Raw genomic sequence first — 27,315 nt, 5'->3', positions numbered from 1 at the left:
TCAAAAACCCCCCAAACCTACCAAAAAGGCAACTCTGGAGGATGAGATACCAGAGCAACTGCCAGTGATAGCACAAAAGTCACTAGAAACCACTGCTGCTACTTCCTCACAGCAGTTGGTAGAAATATCTCAACCCATGGCTGAAACTCCTCCTGCTTCTTCTCAAAAAGAACAGGTTGTACAAATAGGGACACCACAATATGATGCTCTAGAATCACATGTTTCCATCATCCACAACCCAATGCCCGGGGCAAATTCTCTTTCTACACCTACCCTCACATCCACAATTCCACCAAATACAAAGATTCTGTTGGATGCAATTGATTTGAACCAGGCACAAACCAGTCCTTCTCAATCACCTGTCCATGAGAATATGCCTCAACAACAGACTGGGCCTGATGTATCAATCCTTGCTAACCCACCAACACAACCTGAGAAAGTTACACCCCTTGAGTTACAAGTAACTCTTGGTGGTATTCCAAGTGAAACAGCCACTACAAGTGTTGAACCCACTGGTTTACACTTGGACAGTGGTTACATCAATAAGACTTCCTTGGAGGCAATTCCATCTATAGCACCTCTGCTAACCACTGGTGAGTTTGTTTTAACCACTAGTACTATCAAAAGGTTATCAAGTGCTGAAGGAAGAAGTCCCCAGTACAAAGAAAAAGGGGCATTAGTGGATAATGCTTGGAGTACACTCCCTGTATCAACCACTGATACAACCACTGTTAGTGGGAAATCAGATGATCCCATTCAGTTGGGTGATGGTTTAAAGTACCAGGAATTGTCGGCCAGAGTTGAAAAACTAGATACTTCTGTTGCAGAAATCAAAGAAATGTTGCATCAGTTGTTGAAAGTACCAAAGCTGCAATCCCCTGCTGTTCCACCTCAAGCACCTGCTCCACCACAAGCATCTGCTGCAAATGAGATATGGAACTTCTTTCAACCTTTTCTCCAGCAACAACAACAAATGGCTGATCAGCAACATGCAATACATGTACAAGAGCTGAGAAACATGCTGGAGCCTAGGTTTAGAAACGCTCAAGCTGATATTAAGGCCAACATATTGGAAACCACTGGCACTGCTCCTCCCACAGTTCTCTTCATCGATCAACTACCCCCAGATAATGCCAAAAAGGGGGAGAAAATTCAGGAGTGGAAAAAGAAGGGTATAGATGATGGTTTGTATGTTGAACCTGAAAAGGATGCTATGACCAGAAACATTCACTTGCCAGATGGTAGCAAAAAGGTTGATGTTACCCAAAATGCACTTGATGAAGCTATAGCAAGTGTAAAAAGGGACAGAGCGGCAAAGGATTTGTCAAGGTGGAATGAGGAGAAAAGAGCTTACATGGAGCTGAATGCACAGGGTTGTTCTGAATAAGAGGATGTTCAAAATCCTGTGTTAAAAAGAAATCCCACTAGAAAAGTGAGGGAACCCAAGTCCATACCATCCAGACTCACAAAGCATACTCCAAAACCCCCATCCAAAAGCCCCCAACATCAAACCTCCATCCAAACAGTTGTTGTAACACCTGTTGTGTCAACAGTTGCTGATACTTCAGTGGTTTTAACAAATGTCAGCCAAACACCTGCCATCACTTCAACACACACCACTACCACTGCCTTACCTCCATCACCACCAAAAATCACTTCACATCCAAAAACAGTCACCTCATCATCACCTCCTGCCAAAAAGCAGAAGACATCAGATGTTACAACATCTGCTGTAATGACAACAGTGGTTGAAACACCAGTTGTTTCAACAACTGTTAGTCAATCACAAACCACTGCCACCAAAATCACTACCACTACTCCACTCAAAACATAATCAGTCTCTCCTCAACCAAAAAGGAGAAGGTTAATTTTGAAAGATGATGACGTTTCACCACCACCATCTTCAAAACCTCTATCACTTGTCACAATTCCAAATCCCATTCCTCTCTCTTCAGCTCAAATTCAAAAGCCATTGCCTCCTGCAGGTGTTCAATTTCCTTTGGAACTCATAACAGTTAGAGAAGAAATCAAATCTTTCTATTATGAGGATGACCCTGCTAAAAGGAGTTTGCCATCAGTTGAAGGATATCCCAGGCCTAACAATATTGAAGAGTATTTGAAGGTAAAGGCTAAGCAAGCAGAGGATATCTCAAAAAGAAATACACAAGGGAAATCTGATAGAGAAATTCAGCAGAACTATCAGTTTCTACTTACACAAGTCAGTGCTTTGGAGCGATTTGCTAAAAATGTATGTCAACAAATCTTAGAAAGGGCAGATGAGACCTTGAGAAAAGACTACATTGATAACATCATGGCTTACAAAAAATACAAAGGAGAGAAGTACATGTATAAGGACTGGACCATTCCTGAGCTTGAAAGTGAAGCAGCCAGGATTCAAGAAATGATCAAAAATAAGGTCAAACATACTCCTCCTGAAAAATTCAAAAGGTTTGTATCTAACAAGGCTTTAGAGTTGAAGAGAATGAAAGAGGAGCTGATAGCAGCTGATTATGGGTCAAAGAATTCTGTGTCAAAGTGGGGAGAAGATAGGGCCAGGGCCACCTATAAAAGGCTGGAGGAACTAAGAAAGAAAGATCCAAAAGTTCCATAAAAACCTGACTATTCTAAAGCAGAGGTCTCATCAAGACCACCAAAGCTGCAAGTCAAAAGAGCCACTGCTCCAGCTGGTGCTGCCCTCTACAAAAGAAGGAATCAAAAACAGTTGGATGCTGAATCAATTCAAGAGTTAATTGCTGGAGATGACCTTGTAAAAGAGGGCATAAAAAGAATGATTAAAGAAACTCTTGAGCTGAATCAACCTACAAACACTGCTCAGGCAGTTATGAATAGGCCTGCATCACCAAACACCTCATCCAATAAAAATCTCCCAAGAAACCCACCAGACTCAAAGGTACTAAAGTGGAAAACTGACAAATAGACCCACGTACTGACATTGATCAAGTCTAGTGGAGAAGTGAAGAAAATATCAAGGGAACAAGCTATTGGCCTGAGTCTTGAAGATTTGCAGGATCTCCTTGATCTTCCACTTAGCAGGGATGATGATGACACAGATGCCTTAGCCTTTGAACTTCAACTCAAATGGCAAATAAGGGAACTGCTGATGAGGCAATAAAGATCTTCCAATAATGAAGAGTTTTGGCATTATCTGTTCTAGGGGGAGATTGTTGGGATTGAACCCTATCAGAGGAACAGATAATTAAAGCCAAAACCGGATCAAGACAGTGGATCCAGAATAAGCAAATGATATGTATACAAGTCTCTCCCCTTGAAAGTGGTTTCAACATCTGCTGACCTCCTATCTACTGATTGTACAAATTGCTGACCTACAAACTACTGATCAAGTAAAAGACTGATGATAGACTAAAGCTCTGCTGTTCAATCTACTGCCTTGAGTCAAGCTCTGCTGATCATGACAAGTACTGCTGGGTTCACATCAGTGGAAGGATGCAGCAGTAGTTTAAATGTCTTTATGTAATGAAATGTAATAACAGTAGTTAGCATAGCAGAGGTTGTATAGATCAGAGGTTAGAGTTTGTTAGGAGGTTAGATGTCACTTTCATGGTGAAGTCAGCTTAGATGCTTCAGTGGTTTGCTCGTGCCTATAAATAGAACAATGCTCTGTACTGTTCTATTAGCTCTTTCATTATCTTCTTCCTGCACGAACAAATACTGTGAGCTCAGGCTGAGGGGGAGTTTGTTGCATACTTGCAAATTGTAATCGTTGTTGAAATTAAATTCAATCATTCGGTTCAATGTTAAACTTGTATGTTAAAAGCAATTCTCGTGTTTGATTGTGAAAAGTTTGCTTCCATCTTAATTCCGCTGCACAACTCATTCATCTTCATATTAATTCAAACGTAAAACACAATCAAAACCAAACTCAGACCCTAACACACTGCATCAACAATAGTATGATGTAATTGATGCATAGCTTCTACTCCATCACAATATCTAATTTCCAGGTGAAAAAGACAGTGAGTTAAAAGAAAATATATATCTATATTATATTATAATGCATGATGGAGGAGTATTTTAAGATACCCAAAAAATAAGAATTTTTCTCCCACTTTATATATAGAAGACCCCTAAAATGAAGGTAGTTTAGTCTTTTAAATACTATTTATTTTTTTAGCCCCTAAACTTATTATACTTAAATCTCTAAGGTTTTAACAAAATTATAGATAATTAGTTACAATTCACCTGTCCACAACAAACTTATAATTTTTTACGTATTCTTGACCTATCTTATAAACTATATTGTTTAAAAAAAAAATTCCAAAGATAGCATGACGACCTACACATTTTTGTTGACATTTTGATAGTTGTCTTGTTCAATACCGACACATGGATTAAAAGGTAAAAGTCGATAATGCTTTAATGTACAAGTAATTAATACTTGTGATCTAATGCGCCTAATCTACAAAAATGTGTCCATCTATGCAAACAATAACAAAAAGAATTAAAAGTACTGTAACATAAAATGAAGATATTATGTGTTACATTTTATTTTATTAAAACTGCCTAATATCTGCACTTAGATATATCTTATAAAAACTTAAAACTAACTACAACAAACTTCCTAAATAAAGGGGTGGTAAATCTAAAATTAAACCCTAATGCACTTCTATAGTTACTACTATATATATATAGCAGGACACCCTTATATCTATTGCTAAACAAAGTTAAAAAATAGATCCAGTTCTGAATTCCATTCAGAATACAGGTCTTAACCATTCAGACTTATTATAATACTTAACCATTTAGAGGCAAATGTCTGAACCATTCAGACATCTGCTCGCGAAACAAACAGTCTGAACCATTAATTGTTGAACCAGTAAGAGGTCTGAACCATTAAGAGTGAGCCTCATTAAGAGGTAAACAAACAACCCCTTTGTTTGTTAATGTGATAGGAAGTTAGGAAATAGGGTTTGATAGTTTGAAAATTGAAATTGACCCAACCCGACCCAATCTGATCCGACCCGCTCTGAAACTTTGCTTGTTTATGTTTACTTGTTTTACATGACCCGATCCGCGAACCCAATTTTTTTATATAGCTAGGGGGCTAAAATCTTCAAAATTTTTCCACACCCCCAATAAAAAATTTCTGGATCCGTCACCACCTATAAAAGGTTTAAATTTTTAAATTTGAATAGTGTTTTTAGATGAACTAGAATTAAGAACCCCCGCGTTGCGGCGGGGGCCTAAACTATGCCAAATAACATCAATGCCACACTGCTGGTAGCGACCACCAATACTGAAGTTGTGGCGTGTTAATGCGAAGAAATAAGACTGAAATATATAACATATAAAAAATAACTATGTCAATTTAGGACCCACGCGTTGCGACAAACTTATTAAATGGAAAAAAATAGACGTAAAAACGCTGAACCACACACGCACGTTGCGCCGTGTTAACTCGTAAAATAATGTAGAAAAGAATAACTAAGTCTATGTATGATCCGCCCGTTGCGGCGAACTTGCCAAAGGGGGGAAATAGACACGTTGCGACATACCTGTCAAATGTGAAAAAAATAGACCAAAAACGTTGAACCACACACGCACGTTGCGACGTATTAACTCGTAAAATAATGTAGAAAAGAATAACTAAGTCGATGTACGATCCGCCCGTTGCGGCGAACTTGCCAAAGGGGGGAAATAGACACGTTTCGACATACCTGTCAAATGTGAAAAAAATAGACCAAAAACGTTGAACCACACACGCATGTTGCGACGTATTAACTCGCAAATTTTAGAACGAAACGTAAAACCAAAAACTTGCGAAAGATAAAACGTATGAGGGGACCAAAGTTGTAAATAACAAAGTTTTGGGTTAAATTACAAAAGATAAAAAGTTTTGGGTTAAAAGTAAACAAATTAAAAGGGTTAAAATATAAAGAATAAAAACCTTTGGGTTGAAAGTAAAAAATCACAATTTTTTTTGAAAAACACCCAATACTTTGGGTACAACAACACCATGCAACAACATGTTGCTAATTTATATTATGAAAATAGTCCTCCGTATGAAATATTAAGAATTTGCATTGGGTTAATTGGAGAAAAGTGTATCTAACTAGAAACGTATGGAAGCGTTTTATCATGGTACTTCTTTGGTCATGAGAGTGTCACATGATTACTTTTGAGAATTATAACTACTTTATATGTACCCATTTGAAAAAAAGGATTATAACATTTATTAAGCACAGTTAATATATCTTAATTATTGTATATTATTTCAAACAAAAAAGAGTACAATGATGAGATAGTCTAACACACTATCATTATTTAAGTGAAAAAGTTACTAAACTTTAGGATGGTCAATAGCGTAAGATTCCATCTTCTTGAAAGTGTTCTTGATTGCTTCTTTGATACCATTAATAATATTATCGATTAACTTAGCATCACCTTTATACCTAATTACAAATGTTTGTTTGAATACACATCCTCCATTAGGAGAAGGTATAAATTTCAAATGATGAGTGGCTGTATTTATTATACCCTTCAAGGCATCACCTTCAAAGAACGTCCAGCTAAATATAAGGTTGCTCCTATCAATGGCATCGATTGTGTGCTTTGTACTTGTGCCTATGAGAAGTGTAATTAGAAAAAATGGTTAAGGATTAAGGAAAGACATGAATGTGAACAAGTCAAGTTCAAGAGTAAAAATAAATAATTATATATGTAAATAAACGTGTGTTAAAAGTTACCATCACCATATGTAACGCTTTTGATGGTTCCTACATCACCATCACCGCGGATAAAAGTGAAGGACTTATACGTTTCAGGAATGATCTTAGGTGCGATAATTTCAAAGTTGTCGTAGACTTTGAAAAGTTTAGGACCAGAGACGGAAGAGCTGATCTCCACCTCTCCATAAGCCACATCCATTATATATATGCAGGTTTCTAAATGAAAATATGTTAGACGAATGACTGTGATTTCAGGTGCGAGTATAGGGGTATTTATAGTGATTAAGCCTGAAGGGTTAACTTTTATGGAGTTTTTAAATGTTATGCAAAGTCAACAATGGAGACAAATAAATACATATATTCCATTTTTGACATCCAACATGTTAGGCATTAGACCATCGGGTGTGGGGGTTGTCCCCTCCCCGTCTCGGGTCGTCGCCATCTTCGCACACCGCCCCCTTCGGGTCGTCGCGCCCCACACGGCATTCTGCCGACGTTGGGGACGAAGCTTGGTGATTGGCTGCTTTAATTTTGGTGGGCCCCTGAAGTTTGTTCTCTCTCTCTCTCCTTGCATGGTACTAGTGAATGAGCACGAGGTACAACTCTTGGGTAGTCATTGCTTCCCCTCCCCACCCTTGGGTAGTCCCCAAGGGAATGGTCCTCCACCTATGGTGAGGTGGCGCCTACGTGGCGGGTAGTCCCCAAAAAGACTAACCAAACCACACCCCATAGCCTTAATTCTACCTCCATCACAGTATTATAATACATATTGTGCGGGGTTAAGTTACAAACTATGTTTTTCCTAAAAAGTATAAGAAATGATATGACCTTTAGATTAAGATAATGAATGGGTTAGATTAAAGAAGTGACATTTTTGTAATGTATTTAAAATTTATTGATTAATTTATTGGATTAAGGGTATAAAGATAAATTTAATTTGTGTTAAATACAATATATAAGTACCATATTACTATCTCTCTCTCTCTCTCTCTCTCTCTCCATATATATATATACATATAGAGCAATGCTCTACAAGAAACCCCATTTTTTTAGGAAACTTAGCAAACCCATTGCAAGGCCTACAATTGGCCACGTCATTGATTGGAGATGACAAAATGGATGGTATTTTGGTCTTTTTACATTGCTCTTTCTCTCTCTTCCTGACATGTTAGTACACATTTCTCTCTCACACATATCTCTCACACACACTTATTCACATTCATATTCAGATCTCTCTCTTCATCAAATCTCTCTCTCATCATTATCTTTTTTTCCCACCACACCACCATCACCACCGCACCACCACCATCATCACCACCATCAATATTGTACCTCCGGCACCACCGTAAACACCTCCAACCCTGTTGCTCAACCCCCACCAACGTTGCACCTTTACCACCGTCGGCCGACCCCCGCTGCACAACCCCCACCACTGCCACCACTGCCCCTCCAAAATACCCTAGTGAGACAAGAAGATGATGAAACAGCAGAATGTGATTCTGAAGATGATTTGAGTTCTGCATCTGATCTTCATGCAACTACTGTTAATTCTTGCTATGAGAATATAGGTCAAGAAAATGGAAGCAGTTATAATCCAAATTATCAAAATTACTTTGCTCATCCTCCTCCAAGTCAAATTCAACCACTAATCAAGAAAAAAAGAAGTCTTCCAGGCAACCCAGGTTAAATCTTTGAAATATTTAATCTTGTTTATTGGCTTTTTCACAATTTTCAAAAATACAAAAGACGAAAAAATGGTGGGTTTTCAATTTTTCATTATTTTTCATTTTTTCTAAATGAAAAATATGTTTTTTCAAAGAAAGTCTACCATGAATGTTCTAGCAGTTGACCCCAGGTTGAAAATGGTTAAATCTTTAATCTTTTTTCATGGGTTTTGCCGGTGGATATTTGTACTTTGTAACTCTTAAATCAAAAACATATTTATAAAAAAAAGTAATAATAAATTATGAAATTATGGAATGACAATTGATACAGTTTCTGTCTTTAATAAACTTAAAAATAAATTGTAAAAATTGTAGATCCAGAAGCAGAAGTGATATCCTTATCACCCAAGACATTAATGGCAACAAACAAATTTGTGTGTGAGATGTGTAACAAAGGGTTTCAAACAGATCACACGTGTTATATATCATTCGAACGGAAAGCTTAACACACGTTAGTTCTGTGTACTTTGTTAGTTGTTGTTTCAGTTGTGTAAGATTAATTTGCAGGTTTTTATTTTTTGTGTTAAAAAGTTGTGCTTGGTTTGGTTGCTTGTTTGGGTTTTTGATCTGAATAGTAACTGTTGTTTGTTGGTTTGGTTGCTTTGTTTGGGGCTTTTTGATCTGAATAGTAACTGTTTTTTATGATGTTATCTGAGAAAAAAAATTCTGGCTATCAATGTGTTAGTATTTATGTCTGGTTAACGACTTAACGGTTATCTTATCTTTTTGTTATTAGGCTGGTGATGGATTCAAGGGAAATAAGATCCAATTCTCGGGACCGTTGGAAAGCTAAGGCAACAAAGGTAGCCGCTGAAAAGCTAAGGCAGACTTTCAAAGGAAGCTCCACCATTTTCTTAGTGCTATGTATTTTCGTTTACTAGTAATATGTAATGTGAGACTCTTATTTTGTTTTGTCTAGTACATGATGTTAAAACGGTATAGACTTAACACATTCTAGAAGTCTTAACACACGTTATAAAAGAGGCTTAACACACGTTATATCAGGTATACTATGTTATTAAGTTGCTATTGGAGTTTATGCATCAATTCTAGAAGTCTTAACACACGTTATAATAGAGGCTTAACACACGTTATACAATATTAACTTGTATGTTCCATATTAACTTGTATGTTCCATATACGGTGTTACAATATTAACTTGTATGTTCCATATTAACTTGTGCACATATTAACTTGCAAACCACTTTCATATACATGAATACAAGTCGGGTTATAATGGATGCTCACATGTTATCATATGTATACAAGTGGGGTTACAACAAGATTACGATATTAACTAAGCTCACCATTAAACTCATCGCCCCCGTTGACTGTTTTCACCCTTGTCACATGTTAAGCAATTACATGTTCCAAATAGACAAATTGTAACATGTTAGATCAGTATATACACATCATGGTGTTTTGTAAACCCCTAGCTTATACATGAATATATGTCAGGTTACAAAAAGATTATAACAGAGTCTTAACACATGTTATACATTCCAAAATGTGCAAAACAAACACATGTTATAAACAAACGAAAAGTTATTTCTCACGTTATATATCATTATAACAGGGGCTTAATACATGTTATACATGAACACATGTCAGGTTACATCATGGTGTTCTGTTACAGCATGAACCACCAACACATGTTATAAATGAACGAAGACTTCTTTCCCAAAGGATGTGACTTTCATATACATGAATACAAGTCGGGTTACGGTGTTACAATATTAACTTGTATGTTCCAAGATTATACAAGTTAATAGTCTTTTGGAAACCACTAGCTTACACATGACACCATGCTGGGTTAAACCAAGATTATCACAAAGGCTTAACACATGTTATCCCAGGTATACGGTGTTACAATATTAACTTGTATGTTCCATATTAACTTGTACACGTGTTACAATATTAACTTGTATGTTCCATATTAACATGTTATCCCAGGTATACGGTGTTACAATATTAACTTGTATGTTCCATACGGTGTTACAATATTAACTTGTATGGATGCTTACATCTTATCATATGTATACAAGTGGGGTTACAACAAGATTACGATATTAACTAAGCTCACCATTAAACTCATCGCCCCCGTCGACTGTTTTCACCCTTGTCACATGTTAATCAATTACATGTTCCGAACAGACACATTGTAACACATGTTAGATCAGTATATACACATCATGGTGTTTTGTAAACCATAGCTTATACATGAATACATGTCAGGTTACAAAAAGATTATAACAGAGGCTTAACACATGTTATACATTCCAAAATGTGCAAAACATGTTAGAAACGAACGAAAACTTGTTACAACATGAAAACTTCTTTATGGATCTGTTACAGCATGAACCACTAACACATGTTATAAATGAACGAAAACTTCTTTCCCAAAAGAGTTGACTTATTCAAAGTCCCCGCATTAACGTCGCCTACATCCATCCAACTTGTCAATTGAATATCTTTATGGATCTGTTTCTGTAAATCAACACACGTTATATATCATTCTAACAGGTGCTTAACACATGTTATGGGTCTGTTTCTGTAAATCAAACAACCCAACAAAAAAAACACTTAATGTTCAGATCAAAAGCCCAAACCAGCAACCAAACCCAACAAAAAAAACACTTACTGTTCAGATCAAAATCCCCAAACAAGCAACCAAACCAACAAAAAACCCCGTTCAAAAATCTCATCCTAAAGTTTTCGATTTATTTAAAATACATGAACATTAACCATTACTAGATCTTGATTGAAGACAGAGGAGAGGAGAGAGAGAGAGAGAGAACATTAACCATTGCTAGATCTTGACTCCGACGACGTTTCGAACTCCGACGCCACCAACCACCCACCCTCCACCACCTTCTACAACCACCCACTGTCGCCGCTATCAACTACCAACAACCCAGAATGAACCAGCCACCACCTTCCACCAACCACCATCGTGCCTCACTCATCGTGCATCTACCGCCTCCCCTGCCCCAACCATAACGGTCAACACCACCACCGCCACAGCGCTGCTACTGCCGTGGGTGGTTGGAAACCCACCAGTTTTCTCTCTCTCTTTCGATTTCTCTGGACCTCTCTTTCTCTTTCGATTTCTCTGGTACTCTCTCTCACGGCTCTCACTCTCTCTTTAGGCTTGCAGGTTGTAAGTGTTGTGTAGAGAGAAGGGAAAGTCATGGAAAAGAGGGAATTGAGAAAGCTGAGATTGTGATTTTGAATTGGATATGAAGAGAGAGAAAGAGAGGTGCATTAAAGATGATAGGACTAGACAGTGGAAAGAGAAGGAATATACTACCCAAAATGCCCTTCTAGTTGACTAATGTGTATTATTACATTTCTTTTAAATCTAATTGTTACTAAAATTATGAGAGCCATTGATCAAGTGTGATGAAACATAATCAATGGATGGTATTGGGTTTGCATAGTTTTTTAAAAAAGATGGGCTTTCTTGTATAGCCAAGCCCTATACATACATATATATATATATATAGGGAGCCGCTAGAATGAGAACCACCTCGAGTTGTAAGAACCGCGAGAACTACACCCCACGGAGCGCCGTTCGCCATGATTTTTTTTTTACAAGTAGATGTGTATATTATAAACACAGTCGTAAAAAATCATGGCGAACGGCGCTCCGTGGGGTGTAGTTTTTTACACCACAAGTTTGGTGAAAAAAAAAAGAAAAAAGAAAAAAAATTAAAAAACACCAAACTTGTGGTGTAAAAACTACACCCCACGGAGCGCCGTTCGCCATGATTTTTTACGGCTGTGTTTATAATACACACATCTACTTGTAAAAAAAAAATCATGGCGAACGGCGCTCCGTGGGGTGTAGTTCTCGCGGTTCTTACAACTCGGGGTGGTTCTCATTCTAGCAGCCCCCTATATATATATATATATATATATATATATATATATATATATATATATATATATATATATATATAGTGGAGGGTTCAAATGAGAACAAATTTTTTGTAAGAATAAAAAAGAACAAATTTCAACCAATAAGAATCCTTCATTTTACTTCATTTAATTTTTGTATTTAATATTAGTGTAAGGGTATATTAGTAAACTTAGATAGATCATTAATTGTTAGTCTACCTTTTTAATAGCTAATAAATTAAATTTGTAACTTATTTTCAAAAATATTTTTTTTTTCAAAGAAGAAAAACAATTAATTTAAAGTGTAGGATAAATTACGAGGTGTGTAGGATGAATTACGAGTTGTGTAGGATAAATTTCAATATATGTAGGATAAATTTCAATATATGTATGATAAATTTTCAAAACATGTAGGATAAATTTTGATGTGTGTAGGCAAAAAATTTAGTGTGAAGGACAATAGTCCTTATGACTAATTAATTATTCAAAGATAATAATAAATGAGATGTAAGAAATACTATTTATTTTTTTTACAATTGTACCCTTTGTTCTTTTTCTTCTCAATTTAATTTTCTTCTCAAATGAACCTCCACCTATATATATATATATATATATATGGTAGCGTTCATGCGAGAACTACCCTTATCGTGAGAACCACGAGAACCAAAATGAATACAACCAAAATAAACCCACCCTACCATCACCCTAAAACCTAAACACCTACCCCGCCCGGCCACAATCCAAAGATGTATTACACAATAAAAATGTATCTATAACAAAACATGCCTCATGCAACCAAAAGATAAAGTGCTAATAAGTTAAAAAAAAACAGATATTGAAGCATGTTTTACATTGATTTGTATCGGCTTTGGAAACGGTAGTGCAAAAATACCGGAAAATGCCAAAACCAAATTTTATCAAAACCAAAAACCATAAAAATGAACATGGGTACCGGTTTCTAAGCACATGTAAAAGTCTTTACAATACTAAAAAAAGATTTATTTTGAATACAGCTCTTTTTTGTATGAAATTTATATTATAGTGTAGAGAGAGAAAAAAAATCAAACATAAGTGTATATTTAGCCTTTTTTTAAATTAAAGAAAAATTATTAAATAAGTTAAATATGTATATTATATATATATATATATATATATATATATATATATATATATATAGGGGAAGGTTCATTTGAGAACAAATTTAATATGAGAATAAAAAGAAGAAATGGCATCTTAGTAAAATACTATTTGATTTATAACTCATGTCATTAATTTTTAACTCTTTAATTAATTAGTCAACTAATCATTAATTATCCTACATATAATCTACAAAACCTACACATATCAAATTTTTCCTACATTTACCCAACACATTATAGAATTTTATCCTACACAGTCGAAATTTATCCTACACACCTCGAAATATATCCTACACAACTCGTTATTTATCCTACACAACTAGTAATTTATTCTACACTTGAAATAAAGTTGTTTTTTTTTAATTTGGAAAAAAAAATATATTTTGAAAAGGAGTTACAAATTTAATTTAGTTAGTTATTAAAGTGGAAGAATACAAATTAATGATTTTTGTAAGTTTACCAATATACCCTTATATTAAAATTAAATGAAAATAGTAAATGAAGTAAAATGAAGCATTCTTATTGGTTGAAACTTCTTCTTTTCTCTTCTTACAAAAAAATTGTTCTCATTTGAACCCTCCACTATATATATATATATATATATATATAGAGTGGGGATCCTACGGAAAGTGTGTTTTTCCTAAAAAGTGTAAAAAGTCATAAAACACAATAATTTCAGGCATAAAACACACCTAAAACTCACAAATAATAGAATGAATATTACTAAAACACCATATTCAAACTTTAATAGTCCATAAAAACTTCAAATACACCATCGTAGAACTATGAATATAAAACACACAATGCTAAACAACATAAAACACAGTAATATTTGTCATTCCATAATCAGAGCCTTAACATCTAAAACACAACACAAAACCCACATACATGATGTTTTAGTAATCTTCATCATATTATTTGTGGGTTTTTGGTGTGTTTTATGGTTGACATTATGGTGTTTCATGACTTTTTACACTTTTTAGGAAATTTGAACTTTCTGGCCAACTCCTAGCCTATATATATATATATATATATATATATATATATATATATATATATATATATATATATATATATATATATATAGAGGCTAATGTTAGACAAAAAACCCTAAAAATTTTAAGAAACCCTAGAAAATCCAACCTCCTGACATTTTTTTTTGAATAAAATAACACAGGTAATATACATGTTTTTAAGAGTTTTGGGCCAAAAAAACAAAAAAGCGCCGAAGGATTTTTTTTTTTAAATAAACAAATTTCAGCAACTTTTGTGACTAACATGTGTTAGACAAAAAATGCTGAAACTTGTTTATTTTTTTTTAAACATTCCTTGGGCGCTTTTTTGTTTTTTTGGCCCAAAACTCTTAAAAACATGTATATTACCTGTGTTATTTTATTCAAAAAAAAATGTCAGGAGGTTGGATTTTCTAGGGTTTCTTAAAATTTTTAGGGTTTTCTAATGCGAACACAAACTAAAATAGCTAAAAAACCTAACCCCCACCCCCCCCCCTCAAAAAAAAAAAAAAAAAAAAAAAAAAAAACCTAACCCCCCTCCCCCAAGCTAAATGCTAGAAACTAAAACCCTCAAAAAACCTTAAAAAAACCTAACCCCCCTTCCCCAAGCTAAAATGCTAAAAACTAAACCCCCAAAAAACCTTAAAAATCTAAAAAAAATCTAATTTTTTTTTAATATTTTTATGTTAAAATCTCTACTTTAAGTAGCCAAAAAAAATATTTTTTTTGCTACTAAAAATAGCGTTTTTTTATAAAAAATATTAAAAAAAAATTTTGAGTGTTTTTTAGCTATTTTTAGGTATTTTTTGTTGTGTTCACATTGGTTCTCGCAATAAAGGGTGGTTCCTAACGGATCTTTGTCCTGTATATATATATATATATATATATATATATAATGTGTGAAATGGGGAACCTAAAAAGTGGAAAATCGAGGAACCATACATTTAAAATGTTAAATATATCATTAAATTTACAATTTAACATATAAAAATATTTCTTTTTAAATCGGTGTTTTTGTATATAAAGATGTGTAGAAGTCATCCTAATAAAAAACATTGTTATAAAGAATTTACTTTTTTTAACTATTTTTAAGTTTATTATTTAATGTTGAATTCTTTTTATTAAAAAGCCTTTTACATGTTTGTATGCAAAAGTTTGGAAAATAATATATATCTTTTTACATGTTAACATTGATTTTTGAGTTAAATGTCATTTTAGTCCCTATGGTTTGGATCATTTTGTCTGTTTAGTTCAAAGGTTTCACTTTTCGTCTGTGGGTCCAAAAAGGTTTCATCGTTTCCATTTTAGTCCACTGGGTTAACTTCATTTATTTTTTCTGTTAACGAGAAGGGCAATTCGGTCATTTTATATGTACAACTGTTAACTAGAAGGGCAATTCGGTCATATAAAATGACTGAACTTCCCTTCTCGTTAACAAAAAAAATTGATGAAGTTAAACCAGTGGACTAAAATGGCAACGGTGAAATATTTTTGGACCTACAGGCGAAAAATAAAACCTTTGAACTAAACTGGCAAAATAACCTAAACTACAGGGACTAAAATGGCACTTAATTCTTGATTTTTTATATATATGTATATTGAACATGTTAAATGAATGATTCTCTGATTTTCTACTTTTTTTTTTTTTTTTAGATTTCATCTTAAACCAACCCCTATATGTATTCGAAGTTATATGAACAGTAAAAGCTATAGCTGGTATAGCGCAAGCGTACAACATTATATATTTTATTATTCTAACTAATATATTTTATTAGATAGTTTTCCTTTTTTCAACGTTAAATCTTTTATATATTTTATTATTCTAACTAATTTATTTTATCTTATAAACTTTAAAATACGAGCTCTAATAAAATTCCGAGTATATCGTTGTGACATGACTGTTTATATCTACGTCATGATATATTTTTTTAAACTGAGTTGTGAGTAGTAACGTATAAGTAATCGAGGCTCGAACGTATATGTTGTCGAAATCACCACTTATAACTTTTAAGATACAATGTCGTACCGGTTCCGTTACAAACCAAACCGATTATGATAGAACATCGGTACCGGCATCGGTAATATCGGAACCTATACCGGCATTGTTTTTTTTTTCTTTTCAATTGCTATAGCGTGTGCCGGCATCATAATGTTGAAAACGGAGTTGTATTCAAAACATATTATTTTTTTTGGCATCAAAGGCTATAGCGAGTGTAGGTAACGTAATAGTGCTGTGAAAAACTGAAAAGGTTGCAAATTTCATTTTTTGTCTTTCGGTTACCATATTGAGTGTCGGTACCGTAATGAACCAAACCAATACCGATGGGTGGTTGGGCACAACTGACAAAGCCATTGAATTTGGGTGTTAACATGGTGTTGCTCCCTTAGGTCAAGGGTTCAAGCCCCGCCTATTTGGTGTAATTTAAGCTGTTAAAAAAGCTACCAAACAACTTTATGCGGCAACGCACAGGGAAATTTCACTAGTTTATGATATAAGAGATGAAATTAATCATTAAAAAATCATAAGGGAACTTTTAATGGGCGAGTCCTGTATATGATTTGTAAATTGTTATATATATAAGAAAAAGAATTTTAGGCATCTTACAACACAATAAAGTTATTTCATATCTCCAAGGCAGGCAGTCCATCACACAAACCAATCAACAACCGCAAATGGACTTGTTTCAAGGCCATTCAACAGTATCAAGCCTTTGCAACCCCAAAGCAAAACTTACATTCTTAAAGACTTCACCAAATAAGTTTTCTCAAGATTACCAAAACCAGCCGAATAAACGCTTAACTTATTACCGATAATGACCTTGAGACGGACTCCTCTCTGAACCATACCGCAGACGAAAGAAGGCACCAGAGCCACCCCCACCCTGGTGAAACCCCCACCCTTGCCCTACCCCTGGGTGCGGGTGCGGGTGTGGGTGTGGGAGCGGGGGTGGGTCTCTTTCCCATGTATTATGGTGGAATGGACCTGGCATCGAGCTTTCTGCTTCCTGAAATCCGCTTCTAGTAGTTGACCCAGATGTTGGGATGTAATAGATGCCACCTCCACGAATGTGATCCGAAGATGACCCAGCTTGACCCATTTGGGCCTGGCTGTTGGATCTCCGTGACCCAGATACAATAGGTGTGCGTAAGCCCAGTAAACTGCTAGGTTGCTGAGAATAGGCCTGGAGGGCCTGGGCCCGTTCACGTGCCCGTGCAGCACTTCCAGGGTGTGGAGGAATCATTGAAGACCCAACCGAACCGGGAGCTCTAGCAGCCACAGAACTGCACAAATCAACACCATTTATTTAGTATGTTGAAGAAAATCATCTCGAGATACAAAACTAACTACGAAAATATAATGAAAACATTAAAAGTTTAATTTGAATTAAAAGAGTAAAATGCCAATTCGGTACCTAAGGTTTGGCCACTTTTGAGCCTTTCGTCCAAAGGTCTGTTTTTCCGCATCTAGATCCAAATGATTTGAAACCTTGCCATTTTCATCCAACTCGTTAACTCCATCCATTTTTCTCCGTTAAATGAGGGGTATTTCCGTCTTTTTTGACATTTTTTTATTAAAGAAAAAACACTATTAAGAAATAAAGATACACCTTTATTGACTTTGTAGTTATGACTTTTCTTATAAACATTAACAAATAGGTAAAAGGACGAAAATACCCCTGACTTAACGTTAAAAATGGATGGAGTTAACAAGTCGGATGAAAATGGCAAGATTTGAAACCTTTTGGATCCAGATGCGGAAAAGCAAACCTTTGGACGAAAGTCGTAAAAGTGGTCAAACCTCAGGGACAAAAATGGCATTTTACTCGAATTAAAAAAGACGGCTGCTTTACCTTTGGCCAGGAAGGAAAGGATGCACATAAGAGCCTGATCTTGGGATATCAGCATTATTCCTAACGGACCTTGGCGGCATGACAGATGGTATAGAGGGTTGATCAGCACCACCTACACGATTGTGTGATGATGGAAAGATAGTGGTGTGATAGCGCACATCCATGTTTGGCAAAGCGTAAGAATTTGGTATCTCACTGGATGCTGATTGGCTGCTGTTCCACTGATTATTACTACTATTATTATTATGATTATTGTTGTTGTTGTAGGTGGGACCATCAGCAACACTTCCGGAAGCGGACGAAGATGATGATGGGTGAACTGGCTGAACATAGGCAATATATGGACATAGATGAGTAGCAGATGACATAGCGGTTGCATGTTCGGTAAATATTGCATGTTGTCCAAGAAAATCATGGTCTGAAAGATTTAAAAAAATAATTCCATTACTCGTTTAAGATTGGGGTGAAATTAAGGTTTAAATCATACAAATGACGAAAAGCTTACATGCAGTGGTTGGAAATTCCCCTTCACTGCAAAATAATAAGAAAATGAGAAAAACATAGGCGGTTAGTGTCGCAAACATACATGGCTCCGAAACATAATATATTAGTTTTCAAATGAACGTGTGTGTATATATATACTGAACCTGAAGTTTAGAAAGAAGATACATACGGCATATAGCAAAAGATATGATTGTGCTTACTCAAAAGAAGCAGCAAGCCGAGTAAATCCACCAAAAGGGCACCACATCGACTGCAAAATGAAAAAGCTGCTGATGATACCAACAAATGTACTACAGTAAATAAATAATATATGCAGTATGGGGATAAGAGATAGTCCTAAGGGTGAGAGGGGCGCTTTGCGGTGAATGGGATCGGGGAGGAGATGCCGCGCGGGGAGAGGTGCCGCCATCATTTTCACCGCATGGAGGGGGATGGATTTCGGTGATCATTTACCGCATGAAGGGAGAGAGGGAGAGGGTGGCCCACCAGATTTTCAACCAATCAAGTTATTTGGCAACTTAATTAAAAATACAAGTCCCCCAAGAGAGGAGTGCTGTCATCAAAATTGAGGGTGTGAGGGGAGTTGACGTGGCGCGTGCTGATTGGCTGTGGTAAGAGAGGTCACTCCCCACTTAGAGGAGTGCCCCTCTCACCCTAACAAATGTGTAGCTTAACCATTCCTCAAATAATGTTTTTCAAGATATCTAATCTCTTATCATGTTCCCACACGTTTGCCTCATATTTTGTCATGCTCCATGACTTACCCATCAAACTTCCGTTATCCTCGGTCCAATTCAAGTGCCCGAAAAAAGCGAATCCAATTAAATCAATCCCAATTCTTTACCATTAAGCATCGCTAGAACAATTGAAAGGACAAATCACAACTTGCTATTTACTTTCTATGATGGCAAAATGACAAAACTAATAGTCACAATATGTTTCACCACAAATAAATTCAAGATTCTTATTATTTTCTTGTTACGGAAACTATAGTTATGTTCTACATTAAGCGACTTTATCAAGATAATAGTGAAGATGTGAGAGAGGGCTATAAAGCTATAAAAAAGAGATGCATCGTACGGTTGTTTCAGGATAGGTTAAATCATAGAGATCATCATCATGGGTCCAGTCGTCCATGCTGACCTCATGATATGGTCTACAACCATTTGCATAAAGCCACTGGCCTTTCTCGATTTTCCTGCAGTTGGGGCATTGCATCGCTCCCTTCGCGTTGAATGCAGAACCAATGCAATCTGCAACCAAACAATAGGAACAAATCATGTATTTATGCTTACTAAATCTTTACAGTTTTGTTTCTTGAATCACTACATCAGTTATACAATGAAAATACGAGTCTAAAACATGAAACTGCATCCTCATGTATCGTCACATAATCTATAAGTAACTATAGGCTTTAAACAAACATTAAGAAAGAGAAAAGGAGTAAAGCAAGCAAGTGATAAGCCACGTAAACCTAAACACCATGTTAATACTTTTATCTGTAATCCATGTATCTAAGTAAGCTTAACAGAAGTTCTTTTAAAGGGCATACGTTTTTCCGTATCTTTACATAATCGGTAAGTAACTATGCGCTTTAACAAACATTAGGAAAGATAAAAAGATAGAAACAAGCAAGAACCATGTTAATACTTTTATCCCCAATCCCTGTATCTAAGTCGGTTTGACGAATGTTCTTTCAAACTACATTACTTTCCCAGCTTTGTTCATTAAAATACTTCACAAAATCAACTTCAGTAACAAAAGCGGTAACCAGTTTTCAACCCACTTTCAAGTTTCAACTTCAGGAGCGCAGCATAGTGGGGGTGGGAGTGGGAGTGGGCGGCCGACCCCCCCCCCCCCCCGAACTTTTAGCTCAGTTGTGGAGAGTATATAGTTTTCGTATAGAAATTTTTGGGTATATACGTTTTCGACCCCCCCCCCCCACAACCAAAATCGAAAGAAGTTACCGACCCACTTTTGAACCTACTTTCAAGTTTCAACTTCTAGACATTCTATGAGTTACATACCATCATCCAACAAAAGTTGTAAACTTTCATACATTGAATCATTGACACACATCACAAGGGTTTAAACATTTAATAACAACATATTTATAACACAAATCATAATCAATCAATCAGAATTATTCAATTCACATCAAACAAAACAACTTAAATTCACAATCTACCTAAACAAAAAAAAACTAAAACAAGCTACTAACCTAAATGAAACTGATGCCCACATTGGAGCTTTGCCATGGACCGATCGCCGCTATCCGCCACAACCTCAAGACAAATCGAGCACGAAACCGATGCAGCAGCAGCTGCTGCTTTAGATCCTCCATCACCATCATCCACAAGATCTGGATCCTCCAACCCCATATAACCCCAATTACACAAAACCCTGACCCTAATCTATACAATAACTATAACTAATCAATTAATTACAGTAATATAGATAATATATTTCTATAATTATACCCACCACCACAAACAAAATCTACTTATATTCCTTACTACTTAACAACAAAAACACCTTCTGGAAATCAAGAATCTGCTTTTTAGGGTTGAATTTATGGGTGAAATATGAAGAATAAATTGGTAACTTGCAGGTGTGATAATTTAGAGGTGGAGTTGAAATGAGAAGAAGTTGTGTGAAATGAAACTGATCGTGTTGTCTCTCTAATCTGGGTGCTTGTTTTAGAGCCGTTGGATTTGGTTTACTTTTACCGGTGGTTGTTGTAATGGGTTTGGATTGGACGGTCAGGATTGAGTTAGGGGGTTTGTTGGGAGTTGAGTTTAGATTTTAGATGAGATGAGCCTACACGTTACGTATAAAGTATAAACAGCCCCCCTCTCCTCTCCCCCCATTCGTATAAAGTCGTTAAATTATATATATATTTTTTTTATTTTTAAGTATACGTCACTGTTGTGTATTCTTTCAGGGATTAGGCTAGAGGGTATGGTGATGGTCCTCCAAGGGAGGATGATCCGCCACGTAGGCGCCACGTCATAGTCCTCTCAAGGATGGTCCATCCCACAAAACTAGTGGGTATGGAGGATGATACTAGTCATAGTCCTCTCCACCGCTTTTATATTTTTTTTATCTTCTATTTTTTTAAAAGACATCACATAAACTTAAAAAAAAAAGATAAACTTAAAAAAAATTAAACTTATAAATAATATTTTCATTTAACAAAGGTATTCCACCAACAAAAAAACAATAATAAAATCTTTCTGCTTTAAGTCAAAACTTCTTCACTCTCTCTCTCTAAAATGTACTCCACCTTTCATTTACAGAACTTCTTCATCTCCATCATCCTCTTCACTCTCTCTCTAAAATTTTTGTGCTTCCAGAAGAAAAAAACCACCATAAAAAGTCATCTCTTTCATCAGATCTGCAAGATTGGAAAAAAACCACCATAAAACGGCTACGGTTTGAGTTCCCGGCGGTGGTGGCGGCGAATTTGTGGTGGTGGTGGTTGTAGTTACCTGCGGTGGTGGCGGCGAATTTGATTGGGGCCCACCATAATTGGTTCGTCGCAAACGACAATATCTCGACGGTGTGGACGGAACGTGGGGGGGCGGCACGGTTTGACGGTCGTCGCCGTTCCTCGACGGGGTGGGGACGAACCCCATACCCCCTAGCCTTAAGGGGCTGTTTGTTTACCTCTTAATGAAACTCTTAATGGTTCGGACTTCTTACTGGTTCAGCATTTAATGGTTCAGACTGTTTGTTTCACGAACAGATGTCTGAATGGTTCAGACGTTTGCCTCTGAATGGTTAAGATTTATACAGAGTCTGAATGGTTAAGACCTCTAATCTGAATTGGTCAGACATTTGCCTTTGAACGGTTAAGCATTATACAGGCTCTTAATGGTTCAGACATCTTACTGGTTCAACATTTAACCATTCAGATGTTGCCAAACAGGCTTAAGTATATTATGCCAGTCCAACTGGTTGATGCACCCGGGTTTTTATCAATGGTACTCGAGTTCGATCCCCACTTGAAGCGGTATATTCCCCTCTGTGGCAGCTCTCAACTCGTCAAGCCTTGATACAGGGCGAGGTACCTGTGAGATTTTTTCCCTGGACGTCAGTCACTCTCTGATGTCAGCTGAGGCACGGTTAAGACACTCACGTCTGACCGGAGAGGGGCGACGGGCCTCCCCAATGAGGGGGGGGGGAGGGGTGTGGTGTGCCTCACACCCAAAAAATTTTGACATCTTGCCTTTAAAAAAAAGTACATGTTACTCTTAATAGTCATCGGTTTCTTTTGTTGAGTTACGACACATACATAAATCTTTATAGGTGATCACCATGTTATATAATTATAGTTGATAATCACATGTTACAAGCAAATAATAGCGTAGTTTTATACAATTATCATGTTGTATTATGTGATTATTGAATACTATATATATTAACTATCAATATGTGTTAAAACGTTAATTAAAAAATAACCGTAACACCATATATTGTGTGTTTATTATGTTGTACTATGTTAGAACCACGTGTATTACACGGGTTGAATAAATGTAATTTTATATATTAAATAATTAAAAATTATATCTTTATGAACCCCGTATATTGTGCGGGTTAAATAAATGTAATTTTATATATCAAATAATAAAAAAAAATTATATCTTTGAAAACCATGTGTATTACACAGATTAAATAAATGTAATTTTGTATACTAAATACTAAAAGCGTCGTATCTTTAAAAACCCGTGTATAATCGGGTTGAATAAATCTACCAAATAATAAAAAATTGCATCCTTAAAAACCCTGTATATTACATGTGTTGAATAGATCTAAAAAAGAGTTATATCTTTAAAAACCATGTCTATACACAGATTAAATAAATGTAATTTTGTATATTAAATACTAAAAACGTCATATCTTTAAAAAAACTCATGTATAGTCGGGTTGAAATATCTACCAAATAACAAAAAAAAAAATTATATCCTTAAACCAACCATGTGTATACGTGTTGAATAAATCTAATTTTACATAGCAAATGATAGAAAAAGTTATATATTTAAAAACTTCGTGTATTACACGGATTATATAAATGTAACTTTGTATAGTAAATAATAAAAAAATTATAGTTTTAGTAAATAATAAAAAAAATTATATTTTTAAAAACCCCGCATTTTACACGAGTTGAATAAATATAATTTTGTATACCAAATAATAAAAAAATATTTTTTAATAAAATAGGATAACATTTAATATTAACTAGTAAGATTACCGTGCGCGTTGCGCACAGAAATTCAACCGGTGTCTGTTCGAGTCCGTTTACTACGGTATCGATAGAGTACCGACACTCAAGCAACCGCAAGAGAAGCCAAAAAGTATGTTGACACGTTTTGTATTTAGCGACGAATTGTACACATGTTTTAAAATTTATAAACCTTGGTTTCCACGAATTGTACACTCGTATTCACCCTGTGGAAAAGGAAAACGTCAAAACGCTAATAAAACTAAGTATGTTGAAACGACAAACCCAAAATTTTACAAAATGCGTATGTAAGTATTAAACATTTTTAGTACGATACTTATGATAAGATTAAAAAAATACAGTATTTTAGAATGAGATTAAAAGAAAATACATGAAAATTAATTTTCTCATAAAATAAGATATGAGTTTCAATTAATTTGTCACGTCTGTTATTCATGTACAAATGAAGCATTACCACTTTTATTTTTGTTTATGATATTTATAAATATGTTATAATAAGTGTTGTTTAAAACCAAATCACATACCTCTATTCATGTATATATATATATATATATATATATATATTAGTTTCTTAGAAGCTAACGTTTTATTAATTTCTTAAAAGCATTTATTAAGAAATGGTGGTGTAATTGTGATGTAATAAATATTTTAATACAAGATTTGATCAGAAATTAAAGGAGCTGATCCTGAATCTTATTTATTTTGGTTTAAAATCAATACTACCTTTACCGCCAGTGGATTTAGTTTACCAAAGACCACTATCCCAACCTTTTCTATTTTGGTTCTTCTTCATCCCTTTAATCCACCACCAACCATGTCTCTTATCAACCCCTTTAATCCACAACCAACCCCTAAACCAGTTAGTCCCCCTCACGTCATCACCCCCACCATTGCCTACAACACCAAAACTCTAGATGAACCGTTGTTTCGTCTCAACTGAGACCTGTTAGGGTTCGTTAAGTGGCGACTCGACGGATGTTGCATGTTGTAGATCGGGAACAAAGGAGGCGACTCGAGTGCAAAACCGCCGCTGCCATGGCTAACCTTTTAGGGTTCCAGCGACAGCAGCGGCGACCTGTCGTCAGCGTCTCCGATTATATATACCGGCGGCCACCAACGGCTGCTCATGCGATGGTAGCTCCGGTGTTGCAGCCACTTAACAATGGCGGTCGTAGTACTCGGGTCCTCCGGCAAAGACGGTTGAGGGTGTGCTGCTCATAATCGACGATCTGAGCTGCTATGGAGGAGAGTTCGGTTTTCCGGCAACGCGATTAGTGACGACGGTGGTTTTCTTGCAGTTCAACACATCGGTGGTGGCTTTTCTGAGGGTAACACCACAACTCTGACGACGGCGCTAGGGTTCAGCCGTGAACTCAGATGTCGTCAGCGATAACAAAGGGTGGTGTTCAGATGTAGGGTTTTGAATGTTGGATGAAAGATGCAAAGATCTTGGTTGAAGCAGGTCTTTGGTGATCTCTGTTTCTTCCTTAGGCAGAAATCCCATTTCAGTTTGTTGGTTGTGCACTATCATGAAGTTAGGAAGTTCAGTGACAAATAAAGAACCTTCGATAAGTGACTATTGCACCGACCAGTTATGAATTAATACATATAAAGAATTTATTATTTATATCTTTCTATACTAATAAACAAAAATCTTTTTGTACACATGTCACTCTCTGGTACCTCATCCCTTTTAATAATAGTATTACATATTAATTTGTATACACAAAATATAATATAATATTAATTAATATAGTTAGAGATAAATGTATAATTCAAATTTAATTAATAATTATCTATAACAAATATAAATGTATTAAATAATATAATAAGTATAATATTATTTAATATAGTTAGAGATCAAACGTATAATTTCAAATTTAACTAATAGTAAATTATTTTTTGAGTCCCTATGTTTTAGTGGTTTTAACCACTTAAATCCAAAATCAAAAAGTTTAACGTCCTGAGTCTCTAACCGCTCATTCACACCTCCTGTAAAAAAATTTCAAAAAATCTTTTGTAAGGCCATGTTCTCTAAGTTCAAGTTTATAATTTACATTTTTTCGTCATTTAACCCGTGTAATACACGGGGTTGTAAGCTAGTATTTAATATAAGATAAGTAGGAAAGAGATGTATTTGTTTTATTAGATTTGAGGATAATATTTTATTAAAGTATGATAAGATTTACTATTAATTTATTATTTATTTATTTAACTAATATAAGATAAGTTTAGATTTGAGGATAACTTCAATAAATGACACGTGTCCAAAGCTTGGTTTCTTTTATTACACTAAATAGATAGATTAGGTATCTATCAATAATCACATACTATACTTTGTCACAATAAAATAATCATATAACTAACAATCATTTCAGATATCATGAGATGTGTGACCAGCCTGTGTTGATTACGCATAATCACGTGATTCACGTCGTATAAATAAACAATCAAAATAATCACAAACTCCTACGGTAAATTATATTATACTATTATAGAAAAGCCATATAATAATAATAATAATAATAATAATAATAATAATAATAATAATAAAAATAACAATAATAATAATAAGAGTGTCTAATGAAAGAAAAAATAATATTGATTTTTTGTACAAGTTGTTTAAGCAAGAAGTAACTAAACTAAGGTAAATCGGAAGTAGGTTTATGATTCTACATAGGGGCGCCAATCATGTTGTTTCGATGAATTGAAGGATTTGTTAAAGGGTTTCACGTTAAAGGGTTGAATAGGTGAATCTGAACGCGACATGTATATTTATGCATGTTGTAATAATTAAAATCATGTTGTATTTCGGTTTAACCTGTTTAATTTTCATTTATAGGCTAGTTTTTTACCCGCCGCGCGTTGCGGCGGCGCCATACGCGGCGTGATAAATTGAGACTACAATCAACATGACTCGTTTCCGAACTAAATTTACGTTGAAACGTAAAGTAATCCGAATTCATACCGTTGAATGAAAATGTATTTTATTTGACCTGATCTTGTTTTCAAAGAAAATTTACGTCGAAACGTAAACCAACTCAAAAGGTATATAAAATAAACACGTACGTTGGCGTCATACACGACGTGACTGTAAGTTTTCTAATATTTTGATGATTATCATTGATCACAAAAGGGGTATAAATACAAAGATACAATCGGAAAAATAGGAAACAATATCTCCTATAACTGGAGAGATATTTACAAAATATACAAAATAATGCACATAAAT

The 27,315-nt window shown here is 35.3% G+C and overlaps 2 protein-coding genes across 4 annotated transcripts; both read right to left on the bottom strand.

The window, feature by feature from the left end:
- Positions 1 to 6,230: 6,230 nt before the first annotated feature.
- Positions 6,231 to 6,948, bottom strand: LOC110892108 (root allergen protein). 2 transcript variants are annotated; one of them, XM_022139438.2, is made up of 2 exons: positions 6,726 to 6,948; positions 6,231 to 6,603 (listed from the first exon to the last, which is right to left on the bottom strand). In XM_022139438.2, the coding sequence occupies exons 1-2, from the start codon at positions 6,904 to 6,906 to the stop codon at positions 6,320 to 6,322; spliced, it is 465 nt and encodes a 154-aa protein (XP_021995130.1). In that variant the 5' UTR covers positions 6,907 to 6,948; the 3' UTR covers positions 6,231 to 6,319. The 2 variants fall into 2 exon arrangements, with proteins under 2 accessions (XP_021995130.1, XP_021995131.1); XM_022139439.2 differs by having other exon boundaries at positions 6,732 to 6,948.
- Positions 6,949 to 17,038: 10,090 nt separating this feature from the next.
- LOC110890499 (E3 ubiquitin-protein ligase RFI2) lies at positions 17,039 to 21,710 on the bottom strand. 2 transcript variants are annotated; one of them, XM_022138116.2, is made up of 6 exons: positions 21,060 to 21,710; positions 19,919 to 20,091; positions 19,039 to 19,088; positions 18,840 to 18,865; positions 18,335 to 18,752; positions 17,039 to 17,765 (listed from the first exon to the last, which is right to left on the bottom strand). In XM_022138116.2, exons 1-6 carry the CDS (start codon positions 21,217 to 21,219, stop codon positions 17,288 to 17,290), a joined length of 1,305 nt encoding a protein of 434 aa, XP_021993808.1. In that variant the 5' UTR covers positions 21,220 to 21,710; the 3' UTR covers positions 17,039 to 17,287. The 2 variants fall into 2 exon arrangements, with proteins under 2 accessions (XP_021993808.1, XP_021993809.1); XM_022138117.2 differs by having other exon boundaries at positions 19,982 to 20,091; positions 21,060 to 21,628.
- Between the last annotated feature and the right edge of the window lie 5,605 nt (positions 21,711 to 27,315).

Source organism: Helianthus annuus, chromosome 11 (assembly GCF_002127325.2).
Source record: "Helianthus annuus cultivar XRQ/B chromosome 11, HanXRQr2.0-SUNRISE, whole genome shotgun sequence".
Lineage (NCBI taxonomy): Eukaryota > Viridiplantae > Streptophyta > Magnoliopsida > Asterales > Asteraceae > Helianthus > Helianthus annuus.
This window is presented reverse-complemented; position numbering and strand designations above follow the sequence as displayed.

Coding starts and splice junctions, on each gene's coding strand:
- LOC110890499 (XM_022138116.2), bottom strand. CDS start 21,219: ATGGGGTTGGAGGATCCAGATCTTGTGGATGATGGTGATGGAGGATCT. Junction 20,092..21,059: donor TGGGCATCAGTTTCATTTAG/GTTAGTAGCTTG, acceptor GTTTGGTTGCAG/ATTGCATTGGTTCTGCATTC. Junction 19,089..19,918: donor TAACCTATCCTGAAACAACC/GTACGATGCATC, acceptor TTCATTTTGCAG/TCGATGTGGTGCCCTTTTGG.
- LOC110892108 (XM_022139438.2), bottom strand. CDS start 6,906: ATGGATGTGGCTTATGGAGAGGTGGAGATCAGCTCTTCCGTCTCTGGT. Junction 6,604..6,725: donor AAGCGTTACATATGGTGATG/GTAACTTTTAAC, acceptor CACTTCTCATAG/GCACAAGTACAAAGCACACA.